The sequence below is a fragment of the Acanthopagrus latus genome, chromosome 5 (assembly GCF_904848185.1).
Source record: "Acanthopagrus latus isolate v.2019 chromosome 5, fAcaLat1.1, whole genome shotgun sequence".
Lineage (NCBI taxonomy): Eukaryota > Metazoa > Chordata > Actinopteri > Spariformes > Sparidae > Acanthopagrus > Acanthopagrus latus.
Window position 1 is genome coordinate 3,903,285 of NC_051043.1, and position 17,399 is coordinate 3,920,683.

The 17,399-nt window shown below is 42.0% G+C and overlaps 1 protein-coding gene across 2 annotated transcripts in view; it reads left to right on the plus strand.

Annotated features, from left to right (window-relative positions):
* abca2 (ATP-binding cassette, sub-family A (ABC1), member 2) overlaps positions 1-17,399 on the plus strand; it is a 79,373-nt gene that overhangs the window by 23,922 nt on the left and 38,052 nt on the right. Inside the window, exons 2-7 of one of the 2 annotated variants that reach the window (XM_037098062.1) lie at positions 6,189-6,282; positions 6,673-6,675; positions 9,871-9,982; positions 12,716-12,879; positions 14,621-14,742; positions 14,822-14,935. In XM_037098062.1, the coding sequence (XP_036953957.1) occupies positions 6,189-6,282; positions 6,673-6,675; positions 9,871-9,982; positions 12,716-12,879; positions 14,621-14,742; positions 14,822-14,935 (609 nt within the window). The remainder of the gene's footprint in view (positions 1-6,188; positions 6,283-6,672; positions 6,676-9,870; positions 9,983-12,715; positions 12,880-14,620; positions 14,743-14,821; positions 14,936-17,399) is intronic. The other variant, XM_037098063.1, reaches the window with a different exon arrangement.

Consider the following 17,399-nt stretch of genomic DNA (forward strand, 5'->3'; position numbering starts at 1 on the left):
ATTATATCCATATTACGTGTAAAAGCTGGCCAGCGTGTAAACAGTAATATTACATGTAAATATGTTTCATACAGCAGTAGTCTATTATAGCTAGCTAGCTAACGTTAGCTACAAGCTGACGGATCTAATGATGTTACCGTTGGGCTCATACATATGACAGCAACTAAAGGAGCTAACATTAGCCACGTTGACTACACAACGCAGACGTTTTCTACAAATATTATACAACATGCTTCTGAGCAGCATGACCATCCCCAGCTTTAAAAACATACAATACATGCTATATATCTTTTCTATCTGCCCAGACACTAAATAAGCCTTGTGACCACACTTATGCTGGTAAGTGTGTGTCCATCCGCCTTGTTAGTCCAACTTGTTTGAGCAGCAAACAGCACTGCAGCCTGCAGCTAGCGAGGTGACCGTGGCTGTTGTCAACGTTGTAGCTGGGGAAACAGCAGAGTTGACATGGGCCAAGAAAAAGTGCACAGTAGGCTGCGTCTTGCTGAGAGGGAAATCCTCACTCCTGCAAGGGTGAGAGGTTTGGCTGCACAGCATCTTGTAGGCGGGTACTACTTATACATTTAATTTATTAATCACTTACTGTCACATACCGCTGTAACATTTCCAACCCTTTTAATTTTGTTTAGTTTTTTTTTTTCACAATCTTACATTTAACATATCATATAAACAAATACAACATTTACATTTTCTGTGTATTTCACAGAATTGACCTCAGCGAGTCACAGTCACTGTCTCTGATGCAGGCAAAGCTGCTGCTCTAGCCAAGGTCATTTCAGTCCCATTAAGATCTGGGAGTGGACACACGAACAGTACCTGGTGTTGACCATTGTTTCTCATTGTCTAGTTTCATGAGAACACTGTCTCCTGGGTTCAGCCGAGGTAGAGGTAGCACTGCCAGAGAGCTGAAGTCGCGAGACCGAGGAGTTCCCACGACAATTATATAATCACTCGTGACCATAGTTGTAGGTATTTCTTATAAACACAAAGTGTTCCCGACCGAAGGATTAGTGGAAGAGCTTGTATTTGTCTCTTTTTTGAGATTTTTGTGCTGGCGTCAACAGTCAAAGGTGTTTTATTTTGAGAAGTAACCAGATGTTCTGCTGTTGTTTCAGTGCATGAATTCTTGTCCACTCTGTGCTAAATTCAGCTGAATTGCTGCGTTGTGCTCTGCCATCCACCAGAAATAGAAGTTCTGCTCTGGAGGGCTCTGGACTGCTGGAGCTGTGAAGGAGAACCTGGTGGAAGTTAAATATGAGTGAAACCTATCGTCTATGTTGCTGCCGTTGCAGAGCTGTAACGCAGCAGACCTGGATCTGGTGGAATCAAGGGGTCAGCCTCTGCGTTAAAGTACATCAGTTTCATCAGCAGTCTCTGGCACCTTATGTGGACATTGTCTAGGTCTTTACTGTTAATTAAGGCTACCAGGGGTTTGTGGTTGGTGATCAGTTTAAAGCTGTGAAGTCCAAACAGATATTTCTTGAAGCGTTCACATGCCCAAACGCTGGCTAAGCATTCTTTTTTTCGAATTGAGCATACCTGGTCTTGAGTCTCCTGGAGCAGTTTCCAGTCCTCACCATGCTGTTGTAGCATGACTCGGAGCCCATAGCTGCTGGCATCAGCCGACACCACTGTGGGCCTGGTAGCATCATAGTAGGAGAGTACAGGTGCTGATGCTAAGGCTGTCTGCTCTCCGGGTCCCCACGGCCATTCCACTTTCACCTTAAGTAGCTCATAGAGTGGCTATCCTGTGGTAGAGAGTTCCGGAATTAATTTGGCCATGTAATTGACCATAAGCTCCGTCATGTTTTGGGGTTGCGGGAACTTGTTGATCCCTGCCACTTTCTCTAGGTGAGGTTTAACACCGTCTTCAGTGAAGACATGTTCCAGGAAGCAGATCTGTCGCTGTCTGAACTTACATTTGTCTTTGTTTAGCTTGAGGCCAGCTGCCCTAATCTGTTCCAGCACTTGCTTGAGGCGCATATCATGGAACTCCTCAGTTTCTTCATGTACCAGGATGTCATCATACAGACTTCTGTTCCTTCCAGCCCCTGTAGGGTCTCAGCTATTTTCCGCTGGAATATTTTAGGAGCGTTTGTTGTTCCAAATGGGAGCCTGCAGAAGGCATATCTCCCAGAAGGAGTGATGAAGGTGGTAAGTTCTTGGCTTTCCTTGTGCAGAGGAATCTGGTCCTCCACTAGCAGCATCTAGTGACACCGTAGATCCTGAGAGCCGTGGCATGATTTCCTCTATGGTAGCAGTACATGCCTAGCAGTGTGGACTACATATGGCTGTGCATCTTCTTTGAGAATGATTTAAACAGGTTCAGTCTTTAGCAAGCCACTGCTGTGTTCATCTCTTTTGTCATAATACACAAGTCACAATTTTCTGCAAGCTCATACAGCACTCTTGTGTATCTTGCTTTCTCACCGGGAAGCTTGCTCCACTGAAAAAAAAGCGTCCTCTTTCATGTATAAAATTCCATCTTGGAATGTAGTAGTCTTCAAATGTCTTCACTATGACCTTATAGTCCTTCTTATGGTCCTCTTCTTCAAACTCGAATGAGTGAAATATCTTTTCTGCTTCACTACCCATCACATAGATGAGCAAGCTGATCTGGTCTTCCCCGTCCTCTCTTTTTAGCTTGGTGGCTGTCCTGAAGCACCATTCATTTAGCAAATGAAATGTAAAAAAATATATCAATTATCATCTCAAACAAATCTCCCATAAACAAGTTATCCGTCCAGCACCCAAGTCTAATATAGATAGCATGTTATGTTTAAATTCAACTAAAGCTAAAGTGGGAGTTGAGGTCCCGGGCAGCAGTGATAGTGAGTTGATGCCTGCAGAAAATGTGACCTCTAATATTTAGATGTGAAGGGAAACTGCAGGTGCAGACACTCTCACAGAGCACTCTCTCTGTTTTCTTATTCAAATCAGACATTTGCTTCTGTTCTTCCAAGGCATGGAAGAGACTAATAGTCCTCATGATGGCTGCTTATCTGCTGAGTGCCTGTGTTATATGAGGCTTACAGGCTACATTTACTTGACATCAATGCAGGTATTTTCACTAACAAAGCCATACCACAATTTAATGAAAAGGTTGCGGATTGGATGGACCGTCTAGGAACCAGGGAGGTTGAGACTCAGGATGAGGGTACGTCTCGATGGGCGCATGTCTGGGTCAGAGTGGCTTAGCGAGGAGTGGCGTGGTCGAGTGTCTTAACCCTAGTCATAATAACTCCATTTCACTAACAAGACCATGCCACAATTTAATGTTAAGGTTGTTTATTTAAATCGGTAGAATTATTTGGAAAGGATAGGTAAGAGCGGTCAGGGTCGGGGTCGTTGGATGAAGGAAGGGGGTCGAGGTTAGTGGATGAAGGAAAAGGACTGGTCGAGGTTGGTGGATGAAGAAAGGGTGGGGTCGAGGTTGGTGGATGAAGGAAAGGGGGTTCAAGGTTGGTGGATGAAGAGGGGGGTTTGAATGGGGTGCGGATTGGCTAGACGTCCAGGAACAAGTGAGGCTGAGACTCAGAATGGGGGTACGTCTCGATGGGTGCACATTTTGGTCAATGTGGCTTCATCATCCCCTAAATGTATTGCTGGGTTGTGCGGAAATTTGCTTGGTGGATATTGCTGAGGTGGCTGCGGGTGTAGCTGTTGTATACTTGGAAGGACCGCAGCTGAGGACCTGTCTCTAGTGTATGTATTATAGGATGGGTTCATAAGGGCTTAAGTACGAGTTCTGTCGGAAGAGAAAGATGGGATGAGAGAGGCTGAAACAGTCGGTCGCGCTCCATTTGAGGTTGAATCGGACGGTGTCTTGGGAGTGGATGGAGTGTCCAAGAGGGTTGCGTGTTGAGAGGGGTCGTGCATCGCAGGAGGCCGAAGAATGCCAAGAGGATTATACTTGGGTAGTGGATGATCTGATTTTGAGGATTGTATGGGAGTAAGTGATGGAGCTGGTTATTGTTACGATGACGATGGAGGGAAAGAGGAGGTTGCAAAGGGTATGAATGACTTGAAACTGCACCATCCGCTGTAGTATGATGAATGGGTTTTTTGTGACAAGCTGTTCAGGATGGCTGAGGTGGCGAGACAGAGGAGATTGGGGGGAATTTGAGCTGCATAGATTATGAAGCAGTACTGATGAGACTAAGGTGAGGCGTGGGTTGAATTTCGTGATGTCTGGTGATGGTGAGCAGTTTTTTGGATGACGTCAACAGCAGTAAGGTTGTCTGGGTGGATCGTTCATGCCCCCAGAGAAGTGCGATATTTTTTTATATTTCTTAGGGTTCACAAAGTCTCATTCACTAACAAAGACCATGCCATTGTTTAGCTTAAAGATAATTTTGTTTGAATTGATAGATGGCTTGATTAGGGTGGGGGGGTTCAAGTGCGTTGCACAAGTGAACAGGAGGTTCGAGGGCGCTGCACAAGTTCTGTTATTTCAGTGTATTTTAAAATGTAACTGTGTGTCAGTGCTCCCTTGTCTCTGTCTCAAAGGCCTTTTTGTACGTCATGACCTTCACAGATAGGAACAAACACACACACACACCAGCTGTGCATGGGTGTGCGAATGTCGAAGACAGACACACAAAGACATCATGGCTCCCATTGTTCTGTCCTGGCATTGTAAAAGGATAGCACTATATTGTTATATCTGACAAACAAGCAGAGAAAATGTTTGTCATCATGTTTCCTGACAGTAGATTCAGTTCCCTCATGTGGCCTTGTCATCACACAACAAGTTATAATGACCATGGAGGATAAAGTGACAGAGGCGCCTCTCAGCTCCTGGAGGCGTACTACCCATTTGATAGTATGGTTTTATAGCAATTTTTCCATATCTTATTCGTATCATCCATGACAATCAGGTGGCTATCATTTATCAGTATTGGCTGCAAAAAAAATCCATATTGTGCATCTTTAGTAATCATGGCTTTGTAAGATGCTGGAGCCATTCATGGTAACTGGGTGGTGATGGTGAACGCAGGTGTGATTCATTGGTGCCACTGCACAGGGCGAGGACTAACTAGCAGACATCAGCATGTACTGAACTGTTGCGGCTTGTTACAACGAGAGAGGGATTGCAGGCTTTACCTGAACCTTTGCAAGCTTGACCAGCCTTCCACTGCATGGTCGAGCGCCAACACCCTCCGGTCTGATCCTGAGGTTGTTCCATTTACCCTTTCACTATGTCACTGAAAAATACAGTATTTTAATCAGGATTTTTTTCTGGTCAGGATTTTACTTGGAAGCCAACAGAGAAAAAATACAATATTGTCCATGCAAGAAAATCCCAACAGCTTATACAAGATCCAATTCAGTGAGGTAATAGCTGCACTAATGGGTTACTTGATAGTAGTTCTCAAAAATAATCATTACTCACAAACACTTACCATAAATGTTAGAACAGGATGTAAACTGTGAGCCACAGCTCTCTCCACCTCTCATCTCCTCTCTCCTAAATGTGACTTGCCAGTTTTGGTAGTCTGTTGTGTGTCTACTTGAGAGGCTGACTAAATGAATTCTTTGCTGCTGATAGTATTCTTCCTAAAGTGGAAAAAAAAGGAAAAACAGAATGCATGAGCAGGATTACAGGCTGAGGATGGAGAGGTAAGCCATTTATATGGTTGAAGTCACTTAATAGTTTGTGGTATTGATCAGATATAAAATGTGAGCTCATAGTCAAGCCCAGTGAGGTGGTTTGTGTATTAAGACAGAAGGTCCTGTAGTCAGTAAGCTTGCTCACATCAGTCTGAGTTTATGTGAGTGTACTTTAAACAGTATGCTGCTAACTGTGCACACTAAGTGGACAGTGACATTTGCAAATGGTGCAAGATGTGCTCTATACATCCTTCTTTAAACCGATTGCCACTATTAAAGGTTTAGCTGTGGCAGCCATGAGCAGACACTGTATGTTTAGCAGACTGGACGTACCTCTCACTCTCCTCCTGATGTGATGGATCGATATTTAGGCAAACTCAATCTATTCCTCAGTGTGATCCACGAGCAGGGAGATGGGAACTGACAAATAGTCAGTCATGGTAAAGAACCAAGACTGAGGTTGACCTTGTAGCACGATCACTGCACTGAAACTGCTGTGTGTTCGGAAGTGCAGCACAAATAATGATGTCAATTTTTTTTTTTTTTTTGCTCTTCAGTGGGTGCTGGCCTTTGAGATCTTCATCCCACTGGTCCTCTTCTTCATCCTCTTGGGCCTAAGGCAGAAGAAACCAGCGATTCCTGTCAAGGAAGGTAGGCAGACATTAGGTCTAGGTCCTCTTGTTAAAATCACGTTGTCTTCATTTAACTCTCATTCAGTATTATTCATCATTAAATTGAACAGACCACTGACTTGTTACTCCACCTGTAAAGGTTTCCATTGTCCATATGTGCACAGGTATTTGTGAACAGAAACAACCTGTGTCCATTTGAGTATTTTAACACCATTTCTGAAAATGATCTCCGTCCATACTAACACACCTGAAAACACATAAGACGACCATCCACGCACACTGGGTATGTGCATGTTGGTGTAAACTAGAAGTAGATTTTATACTCTGTGGTTGGTCATTAAAATAATATGAATGATTTTTACTTTTACTTGTATTGTTTGTTTTTTTTTGGCGGGGGGTTTCAGTACAGTGTGTAACAGGTACCAGGGCCAGTATTGATTCAAGAGGTCATTTTTCCCGAAAACAGGATAAAAAAGATGAGGCAGGGAAACATGACTGCTCTTGACAGAATCCTCCTGGATAATGCTATTTCTATAGAAAACATTGGCAACAGCGTTTTTTTGTTGTTGTTGTTGTTGTTTTGCTGACAAGATTGAAGTAGGAAACAATCTTGGATATTTGCATTATACTTTCATAAATCCCAGTTTCTGCCCATCGAGACGTTAACATTGAAAAATTAGTTTCTTGACATCACTATGACAGAAAATTCACTCTGGAAGGAGTTTTCAGAAAGATTATTTTTTTTCTTGACCTGGAATGCTGTTTACATTTGTACGAAATGCCAAAGTGCAAAGAAAAAAAGCTGCATGCATATGGACATGGCCAGAGTTCTAACAGACAGTCTGTGTGTGCATGTGTGTGTGTGTGTGTGTGTGTCCTTCCTCTGTCATAGTGATGTGATTTCAGTGAGGCAGACACAGTAAACAGCCATGTGTTAGGTTTAAAGGTACATTTCAATGAAGGGAAGGCAATGAGGGAATGAGGGAAGGGTGGATGGAGAGGAGGTATACAGGGGTTGAATGGTGCCTTCTGCCCTTCCCTCCACATTACCATGTATTAAGGTGAAAGCTACTGCTGACTCATGTTTGCTCTGATTTCCCTGCAGGCATAAAGATTATGTACTTCTGTGCAGCGCCATCATGCATTTAGAGCAGGCAACCACGTACAGTATTGCTAATTTGCTGCTGTTACAAATAAGTGGTTTGCTTCCCGTCATATGTTACACTTTTTTTTTGTCCTTGGTTCAGTCTCTAGTCTTGTGTTACACGTCCTTTTTTTCACGTTTTAGTTTCTTTGTGCACTTACTGTTGCTTTCAGCCATTGTAGCAGTTGTACCCAGTTTATTCTGATGTTGTGTGTCTTTGTTCTTTTACTTCTTCACATCTTTGTTGTGTCTCTGCTATTCTTTCTTTTTGTTTGTCTCTTTCTGGCTGTGTTTCTTGCTTTCCTGTACCTTATGCATGTTCTCAACATGTTGGATGGACCAGTGTGTAAGTGTTGTCATACATTTTACCCTCATACCTGACCCTGGCTGACATGATACATTAATGAAAAAAAAATCCCTTGACTTTTAACTGGATGTGTTAATCATGTTGGGGCGTGGCTTCCATCTGTGTGTATACACTTTATGTTTGCCTAATCCTGATCCAGCACATATCAGTCATTCAGCAGCTCAAATCATTTTTTCTTTCTTTGAGGTATGTTACAAATACAAACCCATTGGGTGATGAGAAATGTTTTTAGGAAGTGTACTGAAAAAGGTATCATCGATTGCTCATTGGTTACTCCTATTCTTCCTCATCCTTCTCTTCTTCTCAGTTTCACTGTACAAGGACCCCACATATAAATATGAACCTGAAAATGTGTGATGATGTGATCTCTTTAATACATTACCTCATCTGTGAAGATGTCAGCCCGAGTCGCATCAGCAGATTTTCATTGTAGTTGTTAATTAATGTAGACAACTCCCATGATCCCACATTATTCCATGACATCATCAAACGTCTTTACTGTGTACCTAAACGATTACTTAGATAAAATTTGGGTACCTTTGTCATTGTGCTCACAATAATAAACACTTTAATGTAAGTGAAGAATAATCTGTGTTAAACATGTCTGAGCCACTGAATGACTGAAGTCATGGTGTCACTTATATCTGTGTGTATGGAGGTGAGTGTGTTTCTCTCAGTCCTGACACATCCAGTGTTGAGGAGCTCCACCGTCACCACAGGACAGCATCCTGTTGCACACTGTTAAGCGCTGATGCTAAAGAGCTCAACGCCGTCCAGATGAGCACTGACTGCTGGACAGAGAGGAACATATTTGTCATTTCGCCTTTCTAAACAAATGGGCTTATAAAGAATCATTATATAATCATGTTGTTGGGTGTCTGATTCTATCATTTGTAAACATTAAACAGAAGCTTCTAACAGGCCATCACTGCACCCTGTTTCCCTGCAGTGTCCTAAAATCTGCTGAATTATACAAGACATTATATGCTTCTTGTTCCTTTGAATGTGCAGTCTCTGTATGTACTGGTGTGCAGTTTTTGTGTGTTTTGATGATTTATGAGTCTGTTAAAACAACAGCTTTCTTTCAGTGACTTGCCATAATTCCTGTTTAACTCAGTGATGGACGCGAACCTGTGTTTAACTCTTTCACTTGACAACCTTTATTCTCAGAGAGCTGGTAAGAGAGGACGCATGTCAATGAACTGATTGAATTCAAGTACTTCTAGCACACTGCCTTACACTTAAACTATTGGAACACACCGTGACATTATAAGCCAGAATTGTCACTTGATAACTGATTGATAGACCCCTCCATTGACTGTCTTATACAACCATTTGAAATCATGGGCAGAAATCGTAAAAACTGAGATTAAGTATTCTTTACTTAATTACCCAACCTTAAATAATTTTAATTTGTTGAAAAATAAAAGTGATATACAGAGAACAAGGTCCTAAAAATATCAGTGACACATAGAACCAATGTCTGGTGAGGCATAAACAGAAATAGTGTCATGGCGAAACAACACATGTTAATAAGTGTGTTTGTAAGGAACAGGGATAGCTGGATATTTCAATATGGATGGTGTGAGAGAGGGGGTGAGCTGGAGGACAATAGGTTGGTGAGTGTTTCTGTGGGCAAAAGTAGAGGATCCACTCACAGACAAGCTTCAGCAGCACAGTAACCATGGAAACATTGGACTCTAAGTGATGATGTTTCTTTTTTTCCTGTTTGAGAGCTTGTCCAGCACTCAAGGATTGTTGATTAAATACATGATGGGCCTTTTTTCATCAGGCCTGTGGATTCAGCATTGACATGTGGGAGCCTCTCTGGCCAGTAGCTGTTGCGCTGCATTTCAGGTGGCCTGACATCTTTCCTCCTTTCCACCATTAACATATAATCTCTCCCTCTGCTTTTTCAATGTCATTGTCCTGTTTGGTCCCCTGTTTTTTTTTTTTCTTTTCACTTGTTGGTCTTCATCCTCCTCTTTTTCTACATTTGTATTCCCATGCCACCTTCCCGCTTACCTCTGCCACACCCTTTTTTTGTTTGTTTGTGGTTTTGTCCCCCCCCCCCCCACATTTTCCCTCGTGTCCAGCCTTTTACAGTGCTGCCCCACTCACCTCCGCTGGCATCATTCCCATCATGCAGTCACTGTGCCCAGATGGACAAAGGGATGAGTTTGGTTTCCTGCAGTACAAGAATTCCACGTGAGTAGATTTGTCAGCAATTATTTATCGGTGTCATAAAGCTTTTTGATACACCAGGGGCCTCATTTATAACGCTTTTGTACGCACAAAAAGGTCTTGAAATGTTGCACTTTTTACCAAACTTTTATAAAATAATACTACTGAAACTCTGACCCATGCATATGTACATTTCGGAGGCAAGGGGAAAGTGTGGCATTCATCATCTGGTTCCGCAGGGAACTGTTCACAATGAAGTGGTCATCGGTGTGGGAAGTTGCCAATGGAACTCCACTTCTATGCCTCTCTGTGACTCTTCCCATCTGTCTGTGTCTCTGTTGCGACCTGCTGATGACACTGTGTGACACTCTAAGCTCAGTGGCCACTTTACAATGGCGAGGTACTGTTGATCGATTGTTAGGTATAGTCTTGATCTCATGATGTCAAAATGTGAGCAGCGTGATGAGGAGGACAGTTTAAATACACAACTCCAATTGAACCAGGAAATGTATTGATCGATTCAGGGATCAAACACCTGTTGTGAATTTTGCCGTTAAGCCCCTTGTTAGAGAACAGCAAGTCGTGCAGAAAGCAATAAAACGTTGAACTGTTCAATGCGCATTCAAAAGTTTAGAGAAGGTCACATGTAAAGGTTATAGTGGATATTTAATTTCACCCGAAAGCCGACTATGCCTGACTTCTGTTACACTTGTCTGTGCACTACGAGAGGACAAAATGAATGAGAGAATGATGTGTTTTATAACCTTCACCACACCCTCACACACCTTGTTTAATCTGTAAAAAAATTGTAATTTTCTTCGTATTGATCAGTGGCTCATTTCCATTCATTAATATTCATATGGCATTTTGAATTGAATGGTTGAATGGTTGAATGTGGATCTCATGCTGTTAGATTACTGCTATACCATGCTGTCAGGTGCATGCACAAAACTGAGAGCAAACTTATGTTCCCACAGTGCAAATGTTTTTGGAACAAATATGGATTGAAGCAGAATATTTCATTAGGTAAAAACATGTTGTGGATTTTGGGAATCGACCCTGCGTTCACTATGTCAACACAGGGGATTTCATTCTAGTCACAGACTCTGCCAGGTCTGAGGACACACTGGTCGCGGACTGGTGAGGACCCTGTCAGGAACAGGAAGTTTTAAGAGGCTAAATCTGTTTTACTATTTACCTGATAAATGTCAAAATGAAAGATCGAATAATTACCCCTGTTGCGAGGAAGTTGGGCACAAAGAGGTGATGTAATATGATAGAGGACCAGTCACAATAAATTAAAACATGATGGAAATATGGCATTTCTATTTGTGTAATCAGTTCTTTTCAAAATGTTCTTTTCTCCTCATTGCTCCAGACTATTACTAATGTTTGTCTCTTCAGTGGGATGAACACATGTAACTTTGTGTTCCCATCCTGAGGAAAAGAAGGCTGAGTTGGGAGAGGGGTAGCTGACCAACCTGCTAACAAACTGTCATTGCAGTGCTTGGTGTGACCCGGGGTGACCATCTGCCTTTCTCTGCCAAAATCACAGATTTATCTCCATAACACCAGGGAGACATCTGTCCGCAAATAGGAAGTGGTGCAGGTTATGGTCCAGGCTGTTGTCACATCTCATGACTTGACTTTGGTAACTTGTGCCTGCATGTGCCATCAGATGTCTGCAGATAAACCAGACTGCAGAAGCCCTTAGTACAAGACACAGGTACTTCTGTACCATGCTGTGCATGGCTAAGGCCCATCCTACACCGACCGATAGTCGAGCTACTGTTCGACAAAGTCCTGTTGGCAGGACAGTATAATCTTTGGTAGGAGACTGAAGGCTTATCTGTTTAAGCTCCATTTTGGCACAGAAAAAAAACAAAAAAACAGTAAACCTCTTTAAATGTTCAGTAGTCCAATTTGAAACCAGTTTCCTTCTCACAAAGCTCTGTGCCAGAACCAAACATAACCTAACAACAGCTCAATGTATTCGCTCACCTGATCCATATCAGACCTGCTGCTGGGCAGTGGCGTTAAAACCTAAAGTCAGTTAGTCATTGATTCTGGGGAAAGACTGTTGATATTAGAATTTCAAACTCAACCATCCCATCAGTGCTCATTCAGAAACTCCTCCCCCCAAGTTCATAGATGCACATTCCCATGACAATGACACCTGGCCAGTTGCTGACCCAAAAATACAACATCAGGAGCATCTTCCACCTGAAGGTAAGTTAGCCTAAATAAGAGGAAGTGGTGGAGTCGTGTCAAACAGAGCCAGCTGAGGAGGTTGTGGCATCTGGTCAGGATACCAACTGAGCACAACCAACTGGGAGGAGATCCCAAATCCAGATCTCCCTGGATGGATAATACATTTCATCTGGCCTTGGAACGCTTTGCACAAGGAGGAACTGGAAAGCAATCTTTGATAAGAAAAAAGGATGGATAGATGGATGAGCTTTTTCATGAGAGTTAGATGTGAAGATTGATAAGATTTACATGTCTTAGCAATAAATGTTAAGCTTTTGCCAACAGCCAGTTAGCTTAGCACAGCACAAACACTGGAGGCAGGAAAAAGCCAGCCAGGCAACTAGCACACTGCTCTCACCAACCAGCAAAGGGTTCAGCACATAACTTCCTGCAACACTGTTTTGTACATGTTTTATGAATGAGAAATAACATGTCTAACAGTAAGACAAATGTTCTTCTTCAGTGCAGTTTAAAAAATGTCTGACTGTCTCCTTGTCCCCCTGTTAGTGTGACCCAGCTGCTGGAGCGGATCAGTGAAGTGGCTGAACAGAATCGACTCTTCACCTCTGAGTCGCCTGGTTTGGGTCAAGAGTTGGAAACACTGCAGCAGCACCTGGAGAATCTCAGCTCCACCCCTTTACCACCAGACTGCAACTTCAACAGCAGCCAAGGTCTGATGGACAGCCATTCTTTAACAAGTGTATTGGTGTGACTACTGACTTTGTCTTTCAGGGGTCTGTAACCATAAGATTTGCACTTGTTGTGCACTGCATCACATGAGGCATACTTATGTAGTCCTCATGCAAAATTAAGAGGGGGTTTGGGGTTAAATTAGGCTATCAATAATAATTAATGGTTATCAGGGATAATTATTTCTTATGATGCATAATAAGATCCAATTTACATTAGATCAACTCGGGACACCAGCCTTGAAGAAGGGAAAATAAGGGGGGGTGGGGGTTAGGGCGGCGACATGATGCTAAGTTAGAAAAGATGGTTAGATGCATACAAAGACCCTGAGGGGGCCGATGGAGAGGAGCCTATGAGGATAAGAACTGAAGGGGTAGAGTGTAAGAGGAAGAAGGAGGAAGGAGATTTTTGACCATCTGGTCAGATGCAGGTCTGTCACCCTGACCAGTAGTAGCTCAAAGCAAAATTATGCACCTAGGTGTAAAGAATGGGGAATTCTGGTAAAGTGAGTTCAGTTCAGAGTCCATTTTGAAATTTACAATGATCGACTTCGTCTGTGGCTCCAAACATACTGTTCAAATGTAAGTGGCACAGGAAATAAACACAGGTTCACCTGCTCAGTCACTGAAGCCATGTATCATACTCGTATGATATCCATATTGGGACTGAGAACATGTCTGGTAGGTTTAGAGATTTCAAAGAAGGGCCTGCAGTAAACTTGTGTTATTGCCTCCTAGCTGACCTAATTTGGTATGATCATCACATTAATTCAGTCATCCGCGTTGCTGCCTAGCTCTTCAAAATGCAAAGCAGGTGGACTTTCCTCCACCCAGCGGATTTTAGTGATGTAATTATCCTGCAGAGATGCTGGTGCAGAAAAAAATCTCATGTTAGTTGTGCACTTTGGCTTCAGTCAACATGATACAAGAAAAAGATAAAACCTACAGTGTGGGATTTTTACATACATTAACATAAATTGCACATTTTTTAATCTGGGGTCCCTGGCAGTTTGAATATTAAGACAGATTTGTGAACATGTCCTTTAATGTTAAAACAGTGACACTGAATGTTTGTTGTATTGGGATGATTGAAATAGAATTTAATTCCAAGTTAGCCATCACCAAATCAAAGATACTACTCCAGAAAGACTGGAAGGAAAACAAAGAGGCTAACTCTGAGCACATTGTCAGGCCACTCCTCGAGATCAGTTGTTTGGGGCACATCAGAATATGTTTTAATGTGTGCACTGATGGCTGACGTGTCACTGACACCCAAGGACCCTGCTGGAAAAAACAGCATAGACCAGCACCACAACACAACATATGCTGGTCCAGCGTATGTCGTGTTGCGGTGCTGGTCTTGGTGCTGGTCTACGCGGGTTTTTCCAGCAGGGGTGTTGGGGCTGTTAGTGAGGTCCTAGTTTTTATGGTGTTGCCTGAACAGTTGGCACTAGCAGCCCTTGTCGGTGGTTATTCGGCCGACTAGTTGGCCATCCGCTCTCGTCTTTGTGGTGTCTTCAAGTGCAGCTTTTTGGAGGAGACACAGACGATGTGAGGCAACGTGACAGTCAGCCTTTGTCACCGCTAGTTCTTTTATGTTGTTGGGATGTGTCTGGGCTCAGAGGTTGTTTTGAAGCCAATCAAAGCTCTCATTTCAGAAAGTACAATACATTCACCAGCAGAAAGATTAATTTATAACAATTTTGTGTGTATGTGTTTGCAGGCTTCACACTGGCTAGTGTGTTGAAGAACCAGTCTGTTTTTCAGCAGTTCCTGGTCAGGAACCTTTCTCTGTCAAACGCTACAACCAGCCTGCTGCTCAACACTCCAGTCAGCCTCAGAGAGGTGATTAGCCATTCATAACTTTACACATCCCTTCTTTGTATTTTTTTTTTTTCCTCATGTGCTATCTTGTGTCCTATAGGTGTACAGTCTTATCTTTGGTACATCTGTTAGAGATGGAGGAGGGGCCCAAAGTTGGATGCAGGGGGCAAAATACACCAGTCAAAAACCTAAAGACAAAGTTCTTCATATAGAAGTAAGTTCATACTCCAAGACTCATATCTATACACACGCATACAGAACCACACACATGCACACACTCAGTGCCATATACACCACTAGACCTTTGTTAAATCATTTTGTTCAATGTAACCATGTGTTTCATTTGGTCTCCTGTCACTCACTTCTGTGTATGATTTGACTAAATACAGGATTTCTGCAGAATCTTAAAAAAAAATTTAGGCCTTAAAAAGTCTTAAATACCTCCATATTTTGCATATAGGTCTTAAAATACATTAAGTTAGATCTTAGATATGTATGTGGGAAATGTGTTGGTGAGATTGACAGTCAGCTCCGTGAGTTGTACTTCTTTCCAAAGTATCCAGGAATGCAAGTGATATTTTGCCAACAGCCCGGTCTGAATTTATCGCTGTACACTTCCGCCAGTTCCGGAAAGACTTCGACAGCGGAATCTGCTTCCAGGAACAATGGGAACGTGTAAATTTAACAATTGTTGGCTCGAACAACCAGAATTCAGTTGGTTAAAAGCCATTTAATAATGAATTTGAAGTGCAGTGTACGTTCTCTCAGAGGACCCTCAACCTAGAGGGCACACTTGTTGTGAAAGCGCTGGTGTCACACACACAATCGGAAAAACACCAGTTAGCTTCTAAAAGTCTCCAGTCATGTAATCACACACTTCTCTATGCCTTTGTCACCACTTTTCCTTACTTTTTCATACTTTGCGTAGGTCTTAATTTTAGTTCAAAATGGTCTTAAAAAGTCTTAAATTTGTCTTGTTCAAACCTGCAGAAACCCTGTAAATATAATGTGAAAAAAACATGACCTCTTCCATTAAGATTTCTGGGTGAGTCACATCAGACTGAACTAGAGCAGAAAAGAGAGTGAATGCTAAAAAAACAAACTCTTTGTTTTTATGACTGAATAAACTGAATGAAGAAATTGACTTTAAAGGAAAACACAACTTAAAACAGTTTTACTTTGTTTATATGTGGCAGACCTTGCCACCTGTCTGACTTAAAACTAAGTTCTGGGCCCTTATTTTCAACCTGTTTATTCCCTTATGGAAGAAATACATATTTCTGAGTTTGTATTATTACCCTTTAATATGGTAAATATTTAGATTATGAGTTTGAATTTCTTCTCTAAAACTATATAAAAAAATAGATAAAAATAGTGCTCCTTTAAGCAAATTACACTCCAGGGTGATTTTTAACATCATTTGAGCTCAACCGTGATGCATGCTGAGGTATGTTGGAATCACTGAAGTGCTCAAATGACTTTAAAGCTCACCTTTGAGTGTAATATTATGGGTAACTGAATCCATCTCAGCCCACTGAACTATCAGCAACAAAATAAAAGATACAAACAAAATGTATTCATGCTGTGGGTCAATTATCTTTTCAAATATTTTTGCTAGGTCTGACAAATAATTGGAAAATAATTGGTCACGACAGTAGACTCCTAAAGTATATGAAATGAAACCTTTACTTCTCCAGCAAGTAGCCCAACCCTTAGCAACAGAGATGATTTTTAGTATATGTTAAGTCAGCTATCTTGTAGAGCCGTGCGCCCTTCTCAGCTGATGGATACTATTCATCCTTGAAATGTTGTTAGTGTAAGAAAATCCTGCATCCTCCATGTGAAAAGTCCAAAAGTGTGAAAAATTGGATGTAATAATTTCCAGAAGCAGGGGCACACCTGTTTATATATGGACAGTCTATCCGCCATCAAACAGCACCATAAATTACTTTCATTAAACAAAGTTGATTTCGTTAAAGGGTGCCTTCATGCTGATTTGAGAATATTCTAAATGTCTAGTTGATCAATCAGATTGCTTGGGGAACTACTTGTTGTATGACATTGAATTTTTGTCAAGTCGCTAGAAACTTGAATTCACATAAATGGCAGTGGAATAGTAAACTGGAATCGTGTGGCCAGTGAGCAGGTTTTCTGTGCCGGTGCATCCTTAAACTAATCATGTCAGTCAGAAATCTGATAATATACAATAAAACTGAATATCCTACTGCCAACTCACAGGGCCCTTTTCAGACAGCTTATATAGCACATGGTTTAAAGGGCAAGGTGCTAGTGCTTTAGTGGCGTGTCCAAGTCAAATTTGCTATTCAAACAGCAGCTAATCTGCTGCGCAGAGAGGTTGTGTTTAGACTCTGAATTTGTCATGGTTGTGTTTTGGCTGGAACATAAATCAAACCAATCTGAGTGTCATCTCCCATTCCCTTTAAGAAACAGGTTCGCCAGAACCAAGAGTTTATTAACAGTGGCACTAATCTGCAGTGAGCGACAGGGATGTGGTTCTCGGCCTCTGGACCCTCTAACTCAGCGTTTCACAATCAACAACTCTGTTTGACTGCATATGGAAAAATACACTGATATTTAACTGAGGAAGAGGGGGAGTGCTGCTGTGCATCCCACTATATGTGCACAGGTCTTAATCCCATGATCAACTGGGATGGGTC